The 19,804-nt window shown below is 33.8% G+C and overlaps 4 protein-coding genes across 22 annotated transcripts in view; 3 read left to right on the top strand and 1 right to left on the bottom strand.

The window, feature by feature from the left end:
- The first annotated feature begins 873 nt into the window (after nucleotides 1–873).
- LOC122570067 (4-nitrophenylphosphatase-like) lies at nucleotides 874–3,475 on the top strand. Its single transcript, XM_043731916.1, has 6 exons — nucleotides 874–1,075; nucleotides 1,429–1,589; nucleotides 1,944–2,081; nucleotides 2,262–2,472; nucleotides 2,750–2,894; nucleotides 3,039–3,475. The coding sequence occupies exons 1-6, from the start codon at nucleotides 982–984 to the stop codon at nucleotides 3,217–3,219; spliced, it is 930 nt and encodes a 309-aa protein (XP_043587851.1). The 5' UTR covers nucleotides 874–981; the 3' UTR covers nucleotides 3,220–3,475.
- Nucleotides 3,476–5,066: 1,591 nt separating this feature from the next.
- LOC122570057 overlaps nucleotides 5,067–19,804 on the bottom strand; it is a 111,216-nt gene continuing 96,478 nt past the window's right edge. For 3 of the 18 annotated variants that reach the window (XR_006317690.1, XR_006317673.1, XR_006317679.1), the window contains exons 11-13: nucleotides 15,492–15,616; nucleotides 15,086–15,415; nucleotides 14,265–14,928 (exon numbers count right to left, since the gene is read on the bottom strand). The gene's annotated coding sequence lies outside the window, so the exon portion shown is untranslated. Of the gene's footprint in view, nucleotides 5,287–5,612; nucleotides 5,777–7,966; nucleotides 8,357–11,392; nucleotides 11,529–11,686; nucleotides 11,849–12,160; nucleotides 12,312–12,559; nucleotides 12,762–14,264; nucleotides 14,929–15,085; nucleotides 15,416–15,491; nucleotides 15,617–19,804 lie in introns of those variants that run through there. The other 15 variants (XR_006317686.1, XR_006317689.1, XR_006317681.1 and 12 more) reach the window with 13 other exon arrangements.
- On the top strand, nucleotides 5,276–11,164 carry LOC122570063 (mitochondrial amidoxime-reducing component 1-like). Of its 2 annotated transcripts, none has more exons than XM_043731913.1 (7): nucleotides 5,276–5,606; nucleotides 7,453–7,958; nucleotides 8,775–9,026; nucleotides 9,473–9,596; nucleotides 9,672–9,877; nucleotides 10,266–10,337; nucleotides 10,607–11,164. In XM_043731913.1, exons 1-7 carry the CDS (start codon nucleotides 5,592–5,594, stop codon nucleotides 10,776–10,778), a joined length of 1,347 nt encoding a protein of 448 aa, XP_043587848.1. In that variant the 5' UTR covers nucleotides 5,276–5,591; the 3' UTR covers nucleotides 10,779–11,164. The 2 variants fall into 2 exon arrangements, with proteins under 2 accessions (XP_043587848.1, XP_043587847.1); XM_043731912.1 differs by having other exon boundaries at nucleotides 10,601–11,164.
- Nucleotides 11,522–19,655, top strand: LOC122570058 (alpha-N-acetylglucosaminidase). Its single transcript, XM_043731905.1, has 14 exons — nucleotides 11,522–11,817; nucleotides 11,919–12,082; nucleotides 13,295–13,473; nucleotides 14,040–14,258; nucleotides 15,346–15,573; nucleotides 16,064–16,127; nucleotides 16,188–16,333; nucleotides 16,752–16,836; nucleotides 16,926–17,075; nucleotides 17,421–17,563; nucleotides 17,651–17,810; nucleotides 18,099–18,289; nucleotides 18,733–19,118; nucleotides 19,402–19,655. Exons 1-14 carry the CDS (start codon nucleotides 11,736–11,738, stop codon nucleotides 19,515–19,517), a joined length of 2,313 nt encoding a protein of 770 aa, XP_043587840.1. The 5' UTR covers nucleotides 11,522–11,735; the 3' UTR covers nucleotides 19,518–19,655.

The following is a 19,804-nucleotide window of genomic DNA, read 5'->3' as shown; positions in this document are numbered from 1 at the left end:
AAATAGATACGCAGCTAGTTAAATGGTAGCAAAGTGGAAAAAATTTGTCGTTTCCAATAGTGTACACTGGACTATTTCTTAATATTTGAAATCGTATTTCAACATCTAACGTGTGTGTAATTCCACCATTTAGTTTTGATGAAGCGTAATATATTGTTTCGATTTCCATATTACGATCTGGTAATCTCCCTCTGTAATTCATCGATTGGAACTTGTAATTATATTTAAAAAATTATTCAATTATCGCAAAGATCTAATGTAGATAGTATCAAGGTTTCTTTCGCTGATTTACTGTCATCTTCAAATAATTTAAATGCTCTAATCACTCGAAGCAACGATTATTGAAACATTAACTATCACATGTAATTTTGTTTGTCTATTCGATGTATAATTTCCATATTTCCTTCCATATAGATACCTGGGTATGAAATTAGGAACGTGCCTATCGGAAAGAAATTCGAAATAGAGTCGTCAATTGCAAGCGAATAAGATGAAGACGCAGCTTGTTTCATATATGACAATCGATTATCAATTTTCGAATGATGCGAGGGAAAAAGAGTGCGTTAGTAGTATTTTCTAGACGACCTTCGTATATTCTTACTACGTTAAATACATACTTCGATACTTTTAACTATATACATTACTTAGTCGATTATACTTGTCACGTCTAAGAAATCAACACGAAGTCATGATTTGTCATTATTCATACATATCTCTTTCTTTGCTTTATTCAAAAATTTTCCACGTATATAATAACGTTAAGAATACATGTAAAAAGTTGTGTATGTTATGAGTATTATGTACTGGTGCCACGTGCGGCGCGAAAATTTATTTTACATATTTAGGTTTTGGTAGTGGTTTACTGACAGTAGATTGTTTTCTCAGTCGTGCCCCAGCGAGCATTCGATACAGTCTACGGCGAGGCTCTAAGCTTAGCGTGATACACAGTCACAACTAGTTACCAGTCCCCAAGAGATTGTCATGGCGACGAGCACAATAAATTTGGAAAACGCGAGCGTAGAGCAAACGCGCGAGTTTCTAGATTCATTCGACATCATCTTATCGGATTGCGATGGCGAGTTCCAACTGTTTATCCGTCTCATAAGTATTTTACATCGACATTTGTTTTTCAAATTCTTCCAATATTTTTCGTTTACAAGATTCGTTACAATGCAACGATTCCTAAATTCTGTTGGCTTTGTTGCTTTACGAAAGAAACTGTGCGTCTCGTATTAAATGTCGCGATCATCGGAAATTACGTATCTACGTATATTTTTGTCACGAGAAATATATCCACATACACAGACACATACACAAGGTGCTAAGTATCATTTCCATGAAAATATTCGAGACGGAGAATTTGGCAACCATCTGTTTACCAATATGGTAAATCATAGACGATTATACTAACTTGACGTGTATCACTAGGTGTCCTTTGGTATCTTGACAAACCAATCCCTGGTTCGGCGCATACGCTTCGTAAACTACGAGATCTAGGCAAGAAGCTGTATCTAATAAGCAACAACAGCACCATAACCATAGACGAATACCGCAAGCGACTGGATTTATACGGACTAGATATCAAAGCGGTAAGTGTTGTTTTCGGTTCTATCGACGGCGATTTCTGTTTGCCAGTGCATGGAGAAATCGTTTATCAAAGATACATGCACGGAGTATGGGGATTTGTAGGTAAAATAGATGTGCGGGAATATAGTAGGTACATTCAGTATCGAGAGCGGGTATTGTAGATAACACCAATTTATGTATATATGCACATATTTGAATACCTATAGAAACTTTTTCTGGATATGTTACGCGTTATACGAAACGATTGTACAATAGAATTGTACAACGAAACTCCCACTCTCGAATAAATTATTTCCCCTTTAGAATTTTTTGTTCCGTTGCATCTCGTATTCCGTTTCATAACGAATGTTTTACAGAAAGAAATAATAAACACCGCGAAAACGATTAGCTGGTATCTGAAGAAGATTAAGTTCACGGGCGAAGCTTTCGTGATTGCTACGACACAATTCCGACAAGTTTTAATCGACGATGGATTTAAACTCGTACCACAGGAGGTGAGTAACATTAGCAAAGCTTGCGATTTAGATATACATTTCTTCGAATTATTTAGAAGGAAATTTACGACAAATATATCTCACTGCCTATCGGATTGCGGATTTTTATGTATTTAGAGGATATACGAACATGTTTTGTACAATGCAGTCACGAAGCTAATCTTTAAAATTCACTTGCAGAAAACTCAGATCCTGGAGCATAAACGATACGAGGGACTAAAGAGTATCGAGGACGATCCAGCTATTAAAGCAGTGATCGTCGATTTCTGTTTTCTCTGTGATTGGACCAGATTAGCATTAGCCATTTCTTGCTTAGATAGAAAAGATGTTTATTATATATGCGGCTGTAGAGAGGAGTGGCTCGTTTATCGTGGCAATAAGAGAATTTTAGGTACTTGCATACATGTTTGACCAAACTTCATTGACACCTTTCCTATTATTTGCATATTTATCTTTTTCTTTTTTCGACTAGATAAATATCTAAAATAAATCGAACGTTTTTAACTGTTTTTAATTTCTAATTATTTTATTGTAATTTTGTTATTCCATTTGCATCGCGCGCGCCTTTTAATAAAATACTAAATAAAGTGGAATCTATTAGGTATAAACATAAGTAACAAATTAATTAACAAACACAACGGATTTACAATAAATTACTTTATTTGCAGGTTCTGGTCCCTTAATCGATCTAATTAGCAGACAGAGCGGAAGAACACCGTTAGAATTTGCCAAGCCTAGTGAAAATTTAAAAGATTATGTTTTTGATATATGGAACGTGAAAGATCCAGGCAGATGTTTAATGATCGGCGACTCGTAAATATACTTTCATATAATCCATGTTTCTTAAACCTAGTTTTTACAATTTTTCAAAGGAAATTTATGTTGCTCCTAATGTTACGATGAATCATTACTCGATCTTTAATCGCCAAATATAAATCATTCTCTTTCCTGTTTCAGGATAAACACAGACATGAAATTCGGTGCTATGTGTGGATTTAAAAAATTGTTCGTCAACACGGGCGCGGACAAAATAGACGAAGCGGCGTTGAGCAACGAGTGTTGTCCAGATTTCTATATTCCGAGTTTGGCGTTGTTAAGCCCCCTTATCGATTCGCTGCAAAAGGAATCGGCAAACTAGAAAAGTCCTGTTTCTCCTGTCTCCATTTGCCCAGTGGTAGACTTTACAAACTGTTTTCGCCAAATTTATTTTCTTTATTAATGAAACGTTTCCAACGAAATATTTCTAGCAGAATTGTTCGAGATTTTTTGCTCAACTTTATAACCTCTCATTTGTCATCGATTTTTTAGTCGCTTTAGACGATAATATTAATATTTGCGTATGGATAATGAATAATTGTATATACGATGCTAATAAACAATGAAACGAGAGATTATTTAATCGGTACAATTTGCATTTCTGCCGAGAATTACTGACAAGGCGAAGGTTAAATGAAATATACTAACTCTTATCATAACCTCACTCGTATTATGCTTGTTCGTAACCGTAATAGAAATAACATTTCCGATGTGTATATTATTCAGCGAAAATTGATGGCACATTCGTGTATCTCTTAAGGTGTATCAAATTGTATCAAATATAGGGTCAATTAAAATGAAGTGAAGTTAGAAAATTAGCATGTTACAAGTATTAACAAATTCAAGTACCAATTATTTTCTTATTGTTAATTGTATTGTGAATTTTCTATAAATTTTTCCCATAAAAACTACAGTAGAACCTCGATTATCGGAAATGACGGGGCTACCTCGGATAATACGATAAGGTTTATCAGTGTTCGTAAATCGCATAATAAGATAATAGAAAACATTTTGATAACGTCATATTGTACATGCGTTTAGGTTTAATTAATCGTTTAATCGATTGATAGTTTAATCGACTGCTTTCACATTACCACACTATGTTTGCACTTTTGTACTCTTTGTATTAATATTTCGGAAGAAGAAAAAAAGAAAAAAGGAAGTTACGGTAAAAATTAAAGTAGCTCGGATAATACGGAACTTCGGTTAAACGGATTTCGGACAACCGAGATTCCATTTTCCATTTTGCTATGTAATTTCTGTTTCAAAATTTAGCATAAAATCTGCATACATATTAGATATAGACAAATGAGAATACACAATATATCACATAGATATGTAAGACAAAGCTTTTTAAATTTCCCGATATAATTATCGGGATGGTTTAGCATTATTGTAATTCATAGTAAAATGATTGAAACGTATCGAGTCATCGTACACATCGACGCCAACGTAGCGTCATTCGCGCCGTAATCTCAACGTTACGTCATTACTAGTCGTGTAGTAAGTACACTAGTAGTGTACACTAGTAGTGTATTAATCTCGATGTTATATCATCGTTGGACTACGGATTTTTATATATTTCCAGTTAATTAGCAAATGCAAAAATATGGTATATAAAATATCCAACGACGTTTAACGAACAAAATAAATCTACATTTGTAGCGGTATTTGTAATTTTAACAACATGCTAATTCTAACCTAATTATAAGCTAACCCTAGTTGTCGTCAGAGCGCTTTTGGGAGATGTAAGATTTCAAATATCTACAAAACATATATAAATATATAAAATATTCAAAAGTATCTATTACGATATTTAAAGAATGAAATAAATTCCTATTTAGGATTTATTTCTTCAATCTCGTTCATGAATATGTAAAGTTCTATAAACATTCGACAGTATATTACTGCCATGGTAATTCAAACAAATGTATTGTGTCAAGAGAGAAAATTGATTTTAATAACCAATCATCGACTTCACATACATCACATTTATATTTATAATTCATATTCGAAATATAAACTGTGATATCTTCCGTTTCGGTAAGAAAAATTTCTTCCTTAATATAGTATATATATATAGATTTTATAAAAATATATATGCATAACAAATAATAATAATTATTAATATAAATGAAATAATAAAAAATATAATAAATAATAATGATATACATATAATACATTTTATTATATAATAATTTCTTACTAATATAATAATAAATATAACAATATATACATATAAATAAACTATTTTCCTGTTATCTGGTAGCAATGACTGAATTTAAGCGAAAGTTGTAGATACGCCCTTTCGACTTAACATGGTGGAATAAGCACAGCTAAAGTTTTTTGTCTCTTGATTCCTCGTGATTTCAGCGCGGTTGTTCCACCCCTGGAAAAAGTTATCAGTCGACTCATGAACTGCGGTAAAAATAATAATAAGAATAATAAGAATAAAGGAGGACGTTCGTTACGAGCGAATCTCCTTTGACGTTTCCTGGTCAACGACTGACGCGTTCACAGCGCACAATCGGCGACACCATAGACCTGCGCCGATAAGAAGTAGGAAGGGGCACACGCAGCCGGGCCATTGCATAATACAGTCAGCAGCGACACAGCACGGATACTCCGAAATGAAGAAAATACGCCTGTGAGCCCGAAACGACGGTTTGCACGAGTGCCAGAACTGTGAGGATCATGCAAGAACACCCGGTATGTATTTATCACGATAAAATACCTTTCTTTATTCCATATGAACACATTGTTCGTGAGAATCGACGTTTTTCACTTCGTAAGCATCGGCACATTCTTCAAAAATGTTTGAGACGATGAAGAGGATCGTATAAATTTCTTTCGCACCATACAATGTGTGAATGTAGAAACTGTAATAAGTCGAATCAAAGTCGAATTTATTTTCAAATAAACATGAATGCTTACGCGATGCATGTTTCATCTTTTCATTCGACGATGAGAGAAGACGTGAATCCACACTTTTCATAAACGTTGACATACATTTTATACGAACATAGCAAAACATATTTCACAGCGTATAACGTGTGAACATAAAAGCTAATAAATTTCCATTGATTAAAATGGAATTTGCATTCGAATGAGATTATGCACAGCGCATGGATTATGCGATGCAGATGTTTTCCATTTGACGACGAGATACGCGAGTCGATGTTTTCCAAAACGTATCGGAAAATTATAAAATCGATTCCACAGACACTTACTACGAACAACGTGTCAACATAGCAACTCTGATAAAGATTTTCGCTGATTAAGATTGAATTTGCTCGCACACTGAAGAGAATATATAGCGAGTGAGTGATGCAGACAGAAGTTAGAGAATTTGGGTACGATATCAAGGCCAAGGGTCGAGCTGAATTAGAAGAATCGATCTTTTCGATTGATTGCGAGTATGGCGTTGTTTGAACTGATAATCGTGTTTTGATATCTGATGAAAGCATTTGAATTTTGAGCGATATCTTTGAGAATGTTAGTAGATGAGAATCGTCTGGAACGATCAAAAGCTACGAGGAAACACACGGCGCTAAGCCTCTTTGTAGCAGGAATACGATTAGGAAGCAATGGCATTATGCTCGATTGTTAATGCACGTGTTCGACGCAGCTTCGATTTTTCGGATGACGAGCATTGTTTTTAGATGGCCGCGTGCCTCCAACAGCTACGTGAATTTTGGATATAACTTGCTACATAGGTCGATTGTAAAGTGATTCGAGAGAGATTGACGATTAGTCGATGCTTATCTAATCTCGTTGAGGAAAATTACTGATGCTCTTCTCGTTACAATAAGTCTTTAGATAAACATAACATAAAACAGTGACTAAGGCGCGATGGCAGAATCGTAAAAACGAATGTTACGTTCGTAGACAGCAGATAACAAGAAAATGAATTTCTCACTGAAACGAATTAATGGGCTTTAGGAATATGGAAGCGAGTTAAAAATCTAGAAATTTATATGTTTCATATGACGTGATGAAATTTTGAATTATTATGACGAGCTAAGATATAATAATGGAATTACAACGAGCCTTTGAGTATATGGAAAAGAAAGTTCATAAACTTAATAAATAATGAAATGGATTAAGAATTCTGGAATTTCTTTGGCATAGCTTCAATCGAACTTGAATTATCGTTTGAGCTCTGCTACAAAAAGATTTCAATCAAAATTCAAACCTCCAAACCTTCGACAAATTTTTATCGCTCTAATTACATTTCAATTATTATTTCTATTCTATAACAAATTACGCGAGAAAGGATTTTGACCGAAATTTAAGTCAACATTTTGAATTATACAAAATAACTCCAATCAAAATTCAAAATTCCAAGGCTTCAAAAAATGTCTATTGTCTACAATAGATGTCTACAACTAAATTTAAACTATTATTTTTCTACTAAAAACATCCAAAAAAAAAAATGTTCTTATCAAAATGCAGAGCTTTGTTAGAAACGTGTTTAACGTTTCCACGAGCACTTTTTAGCAGCCATCCGATTAGACCCTGTTCCATTTTAACTCAAGGTCGTATCTCTTTCTAGTACTGGCGCTCAACCATCGCGATAACGTGCAGTTTCGTGGTCATCCTCGCGGCTGCTGTTTGGACTATAAGGAAAACTTCCCATGAAAAACGGAAACGGTCTCGAACAAATGATTCAAAAGAGCCAGACAAAGTGAACGCGAATGTCAATAGCGAGAGCAACATAAATAACAAGAACGAAATAACTTGCAAAGAAGATGTAAATGTGGAGGAAAATGAGGAAAGAAACGACGAACAATCTCCGAACGATAAGGAATATCCGAACGATGAGGAACGTCCAAACGATAAGGAATATTCGAACGATGAGGAACGTCCAAACGACGAGGAATGTCCAAAAGACGATACGATTGCCGAATTACCAGATCCAAAATGGGAGAAGGTTGGCCAGATTCAAGAACTATATATGTATCCATTGAAGTCTGGACGTGGAAAGAATGTAAGGGAATGTGACTTCACCGAATATGGAATGAAATTGGACGATGCAGGAAAGTTCACCCTCAGAGACAGGTAAGCAAACATTTTCTGATAATTTTCCTAGATATGATATTCGATTCTAGGGAAAATTTTATTTGTCAGTAATTTTCTTAACGGTTTCATGTGCCTTGGTTTTGGTTTTAATGTTAAACACGATATATCCATGGATATAGTAAAAATGTTATTCATCGTGTTTCAGATTAGTTACGCTGTATTATATTAGGTTTTTTAAGCTTTTTTAGGTTCTTTAGTTCTTATATTTGCTTAAGTGCATTTTGGTTTTGATAAACGATGATTTTTTTGTGTAGAAAATTTGTTTGTCATTTATTGAGAATTAATTCTATTATAGAATGTTAATATCTCGTGACATCATCTTCTTCTCAATGTATCTTCTGAATTAATTGCACTGTCGGATAAATATGTCAAAGCTTCTGTAAAAAAAAATAATATCCAGTATTAGGATCATTCTTCAGTCATAAAATTCATCCTAATTCACGTTCTCCAGTGATTTTCCCACGGAACCTTTAACACGTATACTATGAAAATATTAAAAAACAAGGAAGCATGCATTATTTTCATTACATCAGTAACATTTATACTTGTTTCTTCAATAAAACGTCATCAAACATCTTCGAACTCCCTTTACAATATTCTATCAACATTTTCAACTCTTTCAGCTCCGTTCTAATAAAATTCACTATACAGAAATATCACTGCACTACAATAAATTAGCTTCACTATACGACAACATTGTATTACAATACATATAACTAACAACAACGACATATAACTAAATCCTACAGACCCCTTCCCAAAGGAACCAAAGATGAATCCCCTGCTGTTCATCAGAATGTTTCTAGTGTACAACGAGGAAACTGGACGCTTCCAAACCGGAAGACAATACCCAACCTTGATCCTAGTGAGTTTATCGACGGTGGATGAGAACAAGGTGAAGTTGGAGGCCGTAGGGATGCCCAGTGTGATCTTCGAGGTTCCAAAGAACTTGAAGAACCCGTCTGAAGCCGTACAGTGCAAAATGTGGTGGGGAGAGCCGGTGAATTGTATCGATTGTGGCACGGAACCCAGCGAATGGCTATCGAGGTTCGTATCTGCATCTCTTCCCTTTCTACTTCGTAAATAGGCTGCGAATTTTTACGCACTTGTAGGAAATTTGAAAATGTGAAATTGTTGCGCTTAATACGAACAAATATAAATATTACTAAATATAACATAAAATATTACCAAAATAGAATGCTTTCTGCAATACTTGGAAGATGAAACAATATCTTCAAAAATATGAATTTATTATTTCCCCCTATTTCTCCATGATAAATATGTCCAATTGATTTTTAGTCGGATAAATTAATTCTGATTTGGCTTCGAAATTGATAGAGATGAAATATGTTGGAGCTGCCAGATCTGATGCACTTGGAAAATTGAAAAATTAAATTGATGGATTTCTAAATTTTTATTAATTTTCATTACTGATATTGATTTGTAATTAATTCATATTGATTTTCATTAATAAGACTCACGCTTCTTTGAAGATTTCTGACTGGAACGACTTCTGGTCTTCGATTGGGGTACACGATGATGGATAGAAGAAACGTTTTCGTCGATCCGTGGAAAAAATTCACTCAAGTATACCGGACACTTAGAAGCGAAGATACCGTAATTATCTCAATTTTTGTCTTCCTTTTTAGCGGGAATTTCATATATTTTGTCGATTGAAGGGATGTTTTCTAGGGGCTGTTCAGTGACCTGGCCAGTTATTTGTTAATGACCACAAGCTCCGTTGAACAACTGAACGAGAAATTAGAGACTCCAGTGTCTACTCTACAATTCCGTCCAAATATCTTGGTCTCCACGCAACAACCATTCGAGGAAGATGAATGGGAATGGATTAAAATTGGTGAACGTGTCGTGATTAGGAACGTCAAACCGTGCTCACGGTATAGTAAACATATTTTAATTATCATGCACTCTTAAGTGATTAATTTTATGTGTCCCTGATATCATCAAAATATTACAATTTAAAACAAATATTTAGAACAACGACGAGTAAATTTATAAAATAAACGAAATAGATATATACAGGACGTTGCATATTCTGTTTCTGTTATGTTTCTAGGCGAAGATTCTTCAAAGATTCTTACGCGAAGAAATATGTATACTTTGCATTATCAGTTAACACATATAACGCTAATATATTCTGCTCATGATGTACGATCCATAAGATCCTTAACATCTTAACAATTTTAAATGTAACATTTATCCACTGTTTCTCGAAATGGAGAATTCAAGTTACGGATTACTTGAATAATGCAATTTATATTTCAGGTGCAAACTAGTGGGCGTGAATCCAGAAAACGGTGTGATGGACAAGGAGGAGCCGTTGAAAACCTTGAAATCGTACGATGAGATACACTATCTTTATCGAGCACATGGATAAGCCAAGAACTCACAACTACACTGGTTGACAAAAGTCTTTGTACATATAATTGGTTTTTTCTGTATATTGTGTGTGTCATATAAAACATTTTGAAACTGCAAAATGTTTCACGTAACACGCATAATACGTTAATTGAAAGTGTCCATAAGTGTACAAATAACTTTCGTGAGCCACTGTACGTCAGGGATTCGCCTTTATTCAATCAATTTCTAATCTTCTGCAGTTTCAGGGAGCCAACTGACCCAGAACGAATCTCGCTGGAGGGCAAGGCGCCAGTTATGGGGATATATTGTGGACTGTACGTTACTGGAAGAGTGAAGATCGGCGACGAAGTGTTCATTCATCGATCCAATGATTCGTCGGTAGAATTGAATCATCGGGAAGCAGAAAATCCTAGATAGATAAGAAATATATTGAAAACTAACTCGCTTTCTATGGCCTTTCCATTTCAAAATAGATAAAGTTCGTGCGTTAAAAAGGATACCGATATATGTACGTTCATGTTCGATGAACAATTATGGAATATAATATTTTCAGGCGAACGATTCAATCGAGTAATTCCTAGAAGATTCGAAAGACTTCAAGACAATATAAATGCGCCATTTGTACAATCGATTCTTGTCAATTCAAAGCTATGTAATTGTTATACATTGTATATGTATGTTAGGTGTCCTAAAATAAGTGGCACTGGTTTGCATCGGTGTTTCTCAATTCATGTATTTTAGGACACTTCAGAGATAATGTTTAAAAATCGTTATGCCAAATAAAGTTTCGATTGTTATACAAAGTCCATGTCTATTATTTACTTTTTTTTTCTTTTTTATGAAACCCAAGCTAAGTCTGAATATGATTTTACTTGTGATTTTACCTTAAAGAAGAATTAACTATTTTAGGAAGGAAATTAATACACAGATATAAATTAATTTCCTATTAAAGACAATACAATACATACCAAGAAGCTGAAGATTTACAGAAACAGCAGTTAACGTTCACAAATTTCACAAAACACCATCACCTTTGAAACAACTAAACGAACATTTTTTCATTTACTTTCTTCGTTACTCTTCTTTGTCTTTAAAACGTGTATACAATTTTTCATGCTTATATCTTCCAAGTAGAAAGATCTTGTAACAGCTTAGATCAGCTGAGATCTTATTTCGCAAGTGATACGAACGAAGACTCCGAGAAGAATGGTGTATGGTCCCGAGAGTAATTGCATAGTAGATAAATGGTAATCAGAGGCCATGTTAGATAAAGAGAAATGGTAGAAGAGTAGGGAGACTATAAATAGTAATACGTTCACAAGTACCATCTCTTTCAATAGTTTCAGTCTTCCAGACACGACACGTTCATGCATCATGTTGATCCATTCGTTACTCGCGTCCATCGTTTTTCTTTCCGGATCTCTGACAGTTTTCTGTCGCGATCCAAAGCCAGACGGTAAGCAGAATTTTTCTTCATTCTCTTATTCCTATAATCGTCATATAATATGTTAAATATAATTACAGTATGAAAAGATTAAAAAATGGAAATTTGAACAGCGTTTCAGAACACTTTGGGTCACATTAAGCCTCAGACTTCACCGGAAGTGCAGGCTGAGGCTGCCAGAGGTGTTGCTGAAAGATTATTGGGACAGGAACGTGCTGCAAAATTCCTAATGATGGTGAATCCTGATCTTGGTCCTACTGGACTAGATACCTTTTTGGTAACTCGTATATCACGTTATAATTGTGTACAGATAAGCACAGTGCCGTGAATAATTGTAAATTCAATTCTGTTTCTAGATTTTACACAATATCGAAACAATAGTTGACAGGATCGCTCATATAATTTCATGTTACGATACAAACCAAAACCGAAGATACAACAAACGAAAATTTTCTTCTTTTGAACTCCGGAAGAAATTACATTTCCTTTTAAACTCGTGTTCCCGGCTGTGAAAAGAATATAAACTCTCTGTTAATTTTTTTTTCATTTTTCTTTATTTCTGATTGCTTTTGTTAATCATAGTGTTAGGTACACTATCCAATAATTTTTTTAACCAGTTAATTGCGGAATTTAGTTCTAGAAATCTCTCGTGGTATTAGGTCGTCGAGTGCGTAGATAAATACAAGTGACGACGACGAGTATACTCGTCAAACGCAGTTAACCAGTTAAAGTTTCATTTTGAATATTTACCTACCCGGGTTTTATTCTTTTTTTTTTACGTCCAACGATATCTTCTATAGGTAGTTTTTGTGATTGTAAACTGTTTTTGCTAAAATTCTCCGCACATACTCGATCGGATTTAGATCAGGATTGAACGATGGCCATGATAATAATCCTATTTCAAAATCTTGAAACCACATTTTTGTAGCGGCTGCCTTCTTGAATAGGGGCACGGTCTAGTTGAAAAATTACATTTTTGTCGTCTATTTCAGTTACAGAAAGGCAATAATTCGCCATGTAAGATTTCCTGATACCCTATAGCGTTCAATTTACCTTTACAAAAACGAGTTCACGTAACGTATCCGGACATGAGCAATATTTTCTTGGAAATACTGAAGAAATAATGCAAAATACTCGTTTTGGTTTATAATTATTCACTGCACTAGATATGAATAGATATTTGTGTCCGCAAGCTTCCAACCTACGCTCTCAAATTTGATAAAGACCTCGACCTTGCACTTGACACTGTATGGTCTTATTAGTATAGATATATAGATATATATCTATTATCCAGATATACAGATTATATAATATGGAATTAATATAATAATGATAATTCTAGAGTTATGAATAGTTTTCTCTACTATAAATATTCGAAAAAGCAAAGAATTGCAATTCTTTCATATCTTCATGCCTTCAAAATTCCTATAAATGCATAAAAATCAGTAGTCTACTTATTGCGCAACCGCAAATTCAACTTAATTGCCAGATCAAGAAAAACTCCTTGGATCAAGTGGAGATCTTTGGCAGTTCCGGCGTGGCTGTAGCTTGGGGCTTGCACTACTACCTGAAGACTTATTGCAACGTTCACATTTCATGGGAGGGGAATCAAATCGAACTTCCTCAGACTTTACCAGATGTTCGAGTAAAAGTCACGTCCAATGATAGGTACGAAGTTTCAAGCAAAGAAGATGAAACCACTCGTAAACCGCAAGGGAAGAATATGATAAGTCATATTTTGTATGAAACAGCAATTGCTGAGAATTCGCTGCAACGTCAATGAAACCTATATTACCAAACTACGTTGCAATTTGGTTCCCAGACAAAATATATAGTGAACATTTTAAGAACATCGACAAAAATGCATTTGTCAAATCCATTTGCTTCTGTGTAATCTTCATCTGTCTTTCTCTTCGGCACTGTTTAATTCTTGAATTAGGTTTGGTAGTATTATTTATATATTATTAGATTTAGTTAGAACAGACCTAGTATTATACGTATCGCATATTTTAAGAACATCAGAATGTCACAAAGCTAGTCGTTAGACTATTGAAATTAAAATTGCTCATTAAATTATTTTCAATTTGGGTCCTAACAGATTGCTCTTGTTTCAACCATGTCGCGCTAAATGTAACATGAAAATTCGAAAATTAACAAAAATTGATTTATCTAGTCCTTCTCGTGTAATCAACATTTGTTTCTTTGCTATGCTACTTAATCCATGAATTGCACAGGTTTAGGTACTATCAAAACGTATGCACTCTGGGTTACACTTTCGCATGGTGGCAATGGAATCACTGGGAAAGAAACATCGACTGGATGGCCCTTAATGGAATCAATTTGGCTCTTGCTTTTAACGGGCAAGAGGCAATCTGGCAGAGAGTATACCTTCAATTGAATTTCACTTCAGACGAGATTAATGAGCACTTTGCTGGGCCAGCATTTTTGCCTTGGTAACACTTACAATGCTTTCCGTTACAATAATCGTGGTGGAATCCTGACATTCGTAACATAATTCCAAGTATACTTCTGAAGTATATAATGAATTCTGCACGTACTCATTTATAGGTAGACAGCGGGTATTTAAGCAAATTTATATCTTTGTGAACATACCAAAAGATATGAAAATTGAATGGCAGCTTATTTCATTCATAAAGTTTATTATTTCAGCTTTAATGGAACCTGTAGCTATTATTATAATGAATAATTTTGCATATTTTATATCTTTATAGTTTCTGAATTTTGAGATTTTCTATAAATCCATCAACATCTGCAGCATATTGATGAAACATTTCTTTATCTGTTTCTTTATCTCCCTTAGAAAATCTACTCTAATTATGAAACTGTTTGTACTTAACTGTTGATTTCTATGGAACAAAAAACATTGTAGAATTACCGATAACTTTCTGGTATTTTGGAAGGATTATCTATTTGAAAAATCATTGAAGAAACACTTTCTCTGTTTACCTTGACTTAGTGCAATCAATAGGTCCAAAGTTTCATGTGTAATTTTCAATATCTCATGGTTACTGTACAATTTCTTCAATCATGGAAATTATTAAGTTCTCAATTACTTGTTGGCTATCTGAAACTTGGTTCTCCACTCAACCACCAAGTCTGAAACTTAAAAAAGATGGAGGAATTGGAAATTAGTTCATTATTTTTGTCTGAAACTTGATTCTGTAAAACAAAAGGCCGAGATCAACTGTGCTAAATCTATTAAAATTTAAAATTAGCAGAAAAATGGGAAAGACTTAACATCTTAATGTTTTAGAATTACCTGATAATTCTTCTTATTGAAACTTAGTTTCCGTATTAAAAAATTGATCTAAAAATTGTAGTAAAAAAAAGATTTCAAAGTCCCCAATCTTCGAAATCAGCTTCAAATTGCCTCCTAATTACCCAAAAACATGCTACTTCATTTAGGAATTCTACAAGTCAAAAGAGAATTAATAAATGTGAGAAACTGATCTACCGTAACTTTTTAAACGACTGGTTAGTTGTTCTTCCACGCAATTTTCATTCTAATCCTCTAATTAGGTCTAGGATGGGTAACATTCGAGGTTTTGGTGGTCCTCTAACCTCAAACTGGCACGAAAGATCGCTTCAACTGCAACACAGAATCCTTCAAAGGATGAGGGAATTAGGAATAATCCCTGTTCTCCCTGCTTTCACTGGCCACGTACCTAGAGCTTTCCTCAGACTATTTCCAGAAGCCAACGTGACGAAAAGTGCGACATGGAATTCGTTTTCGGACAAATATTGTTGGTAAGAAAAAGAAATGTCTTACCCCTCTGACATCACTTCAACTCTACATTTATTGAATCTTATGTTACATATCTATCATCGTATTATTTTTACAATTACTCGTAGCATTTACTTGATTTTTAATTTTTTAGATCGCAATAAAAAATTGCGATAAACTGCCATTTTTTTTTTCTTCTAAGCAAACGAAATTTTGATAATAAAATAGTTAAGAAACAGTGAATATTTGCTTTCTGATATTTTGGATCTAGATGTACATAATATTAATTAATCAATGATAAGATGTATTGATACATTACTCAATTTGTATCACCGATTAAATCTTGCTTACTTAAATACCTTATCGTTCAGAGATAACGGATTGTTATTATTTAGAGGAAATGATAAGCTAAGCCTCCACTCTTGTTACACTTTAAACATTGTCAAGATTACCATTTCTTACTTTTATGCTATACATTACTATTTCTGAACGAAGATATAAATCTATTTTCAGCCCTTATCTTTTGGAACCTACAGATCCCCTGTTTCATAAAATTGGAGATCAATTTTTGAGAACGGTAGGTGAAATCTAAAATTCTTCCAAAGGATATTTCCACCTCTGTGTTCGTGGTTTCCAGTATATCAAGGAATTTGGAACCGATCACATATATAATTGCGATACTTTCAATGAAAACGAACCCCCCACCAGCGAACTGAAATTTTTGAGGAACGTAGGACGTTCTATTTTTCAAACTATGCTCAGTGTTGATCCACAAGCGATATGGTATCACGATATATTATATTAACATTATATACTAACGTATATTAACATATATTAATAATCTGTCAACAGTTTATTAGTGTAATCATTTATTAATCTAATAATAATAATTGGCAATTTACAGCTTCGATGGAAAATTTGAAATAGCTTTCTCCATTTCACTGGCGTGTTATTTCTCCTAGTTATTAATTGGAAATTAATTCTGCAGATGTTAAGCTGCCAAGAGTCTGAGTTGAAATTTTGTAAAATGTTTGAAACCTTTGGAAGACATAATAATTCCAAACTTTTAGTTAGTAGCATGTGTAGATGTATATTACATTAATAATCTGTTTTATGTGATAATTTGCAGAAAATGCAAAGTAGTATTATAACGAAATTTGAAACTATTTTCCGATACGCAAAAGTGAAATTATTTTTCAAGGTTAATGCAAGGATGGCTCTTTGTTCATGATGCTGTCTTCTGGACAGAGCCGAGAATAAAGACTTTTTTAACCTCAATCCCATTGGTGAATATGCTTAAAACAGGCATTTGAATGAATGTTTTAAAAGCTCATACAATACTTATCTTCTTTGTGATCCTCGGTTTTTAATTTAGGGAAGACTGATAGTATTGGACCTTCAATCAGAACAATTCCCGCTATACGGTAAACTAAAGTCCTATTATGGCCAGCCATTTATTTGGTGCATGTTGCACAATTTTGGTGGGACACTTGGAATGTTTGGTTCTGCTCAAATTATTAATCGCGTAAGTTTTCTACAAAAATGTACTCTCTACAATTTTCTACTGTCAAATTTCATCACTGGTGCACATACGCCATGTTCCGAACGTTCGTTCACAAAATGGCGGTCTATTTTACCACCTTACATAACCTCAACACGTGTAAAAAGAAGATTCGAATTATATAGCGAAACAACATTAAAAGATATTTAACATTTGAAAAAAGTGGAAGATTCCTTCAGTCTTAACTTTCCAAAATTAATTTGTAATAGTTTTTTAAGTATCTAAATTTGAATTTTTCATTTAAAAAATTCAATCGCGATTAACTAACAATGAGATAATTTTGTTGCGTGATTACCGATTGTTTTTCAGCGAGTTTTCGAAGGAAGAAACATGGAAGGAAGTACAATGATCGGGACAGGTCTGACACCAGAGGGCATAAATCAAAATTATGTTATTTACGAGTTGATGAACGAGATGGCTTATCGTCAAGAACCTGTCAACTTGGATAATTGGTGGACAAATATCTATTACTTTTTTCATTAGAAAAATAATAGCGTACAAAATTACATATTCATAAATTATAACGTTCACTGTTTCAGGTTCGAAGATTATGCTAGTCGAAGATATGGAGCATGGAATGAGTACGCGGTTGCAGCATGGAAGAATTTGGGTAGTACTGTATACAATTTCCGAGGCATTTCGAAAATTAGAGGGAAATACGTGATTACCAGGCGACCGAGTTTGAATCTCGCTCGACTGGTGAGCTTAATTACTATTCTCTTTGAAGTTCTACCAGATTTTTCCCTATACTGTTCCAAAGCTGCAGCTATCGTAATTTAAAGGAGAACAAAGTTCTGCTAACATAGAGGAAATCATTATTTCATGTATACAATTTCGATAAAAGTTTATTTAATAACCAGAACCGGTTAAAGAATTAATATAATGTTCAATCAACCCATTAAGAGCAAACGTTGTGTTAATTATTATAAAAGTGATCTAATCTTTTCAATTATTTATTAAATATGTATAATATGGGACATTGCACAGACTTGGTATGATCCGGAGAAGTTCTATTCTACTTGGTACATATTCCTCCAAGCGAGGCACGGAAGACAAAACAGCACCCTCTACCGACATGATGTGGTTGATATAACTAGACAAGCTCTTCAACTAAAAGCGGATAAAATTTACTCTGCTTTAGTCGAATCGTTTAATCAAAAGGATGTGACAGCATTCAAGTAAGTTCTGGATTTGAGATTACTGAGTAGATTAAACGTTCTATTATCTGCGGTAGATCATAGGTTGAGAGTTCTATTACCTACAATGGATAGTACATGACACCTACCCACAATAGATATTAGATAAATTCTAGCAATTTCATAATTCATCAAATTTCAAAGAGATATATTATTATATGATCTTCGTATCATTTCAATATTATTAATTATTAGATTGAGGATATTTATGCGTTTATGCGTCAAAGGTGTAAAGATAGAATTTGCATAATATGCGGGAATACACATGTAAACTATTTAAGGTAAAACAGTTTTGGGGACCTATAAAATATTCATAAAAAATGCTAAAGAATTAATTTGCTTAAAAAGGTATAAATTTGCATAATGATCCCTAGCCTGAAACTGTTTTTGATTCATTCTAAAATTACGATTGATCGTACATGTAGATTGCAAGCTGATCGTCTATTGGAATTGTTCGATGACCTTGAAGCCATCTTAGCATCCAGTGAAGACTTTTTGTTGGGAACATGGCTAGAAATGGCGAAAAATCTGGCTACTGACGATGCAGAATCGAAATTGTATGAGTACAACGCGAGGAATCAGATTACTTTGTGGGGACCACGAGGAGAGATTAGAGATTACGCGAACAAACAGTGGTCAGGAATTGTCTCGGATTATTTTAAACCTCGCTGGGCTATTTTCCTGGATGGGCTTACTACTAGTCTAACAAAAGGAACGAGCTTGAATATCACGAGGATCAACGAACGGATTTTCAAAGAAGTTGAAAAACCGTTTACGCTCTCCAGAAAAATTTATCCAACAAATGCGACAGGTATAAGATAATTTGTAATCGTGAAATTTTTATAGTTGAATTTTTTCTTCTTATTGAAATTTTTCAGCTAGAGCTTTATAATATTAAATCTTAAAATCTGAATTTATTAACATAGAAATTTAAGGGTCAAGCTTTTCTTTTACCGTGCTTTTGAATGTAGAAATTGTTAGCTCTGAAATATTGAAATCGCTAATTTTTGATACTGAAAGTTTAGAATCATATTTTTGGGCCATCTCAAATTTACAGTACTTTAATTTTGAACTTGGAAACGTTTTGTTTACAGGAGATTGCATCGACATAGCAATGCGAATTTTATCCAAATGGTATCAACCGTCCATTTCTGATTTATTCAGGTCCATGAAATATTTAAATATTATGAAAGACAAAGGAAGAATGTAATATTTCAATTATTATCGTTCAAAGTGATTAAACTTGTTACTGGTCACATTCATCATAAAGGTTGTTAAAAGTTGTTAGTAAAAAATAATATTGTTGTAAATGATGAAACGCTGCGAATAAAATGCTAAGATTCATAAAGAAAACGTACAAACTTAATACCATATGCCACTAATAGTTAAAAGAATACGTATATATATATATATATACAGGATGTTTAAAAAGTTATACATAAAATATTCATTATGAATATCAATGAATTCATCGTTCATTTCATATTCATTAGAACA

This window comes from Bombus pyrosoma, linkage group LG8, assembly GCF_014825855.1.
Source record: "Bombus pyrosoma isolate SC7728 linkage group LG8, ASM1482585v1, whole genome shotgun sequence".
In the NCBI taxonomy this organism is placed as follows: Eukaryota; Metazoa; Arthropoda; class Insecta; order Hymenoptera; family Apidae; genus Bombus; species Bombus pyrosoma.
The sequence above is the reverse complement of the archived record's forward strand: the minus strand, read 5'-3'. Positions and strand labels throughout refer to the sequence as shown.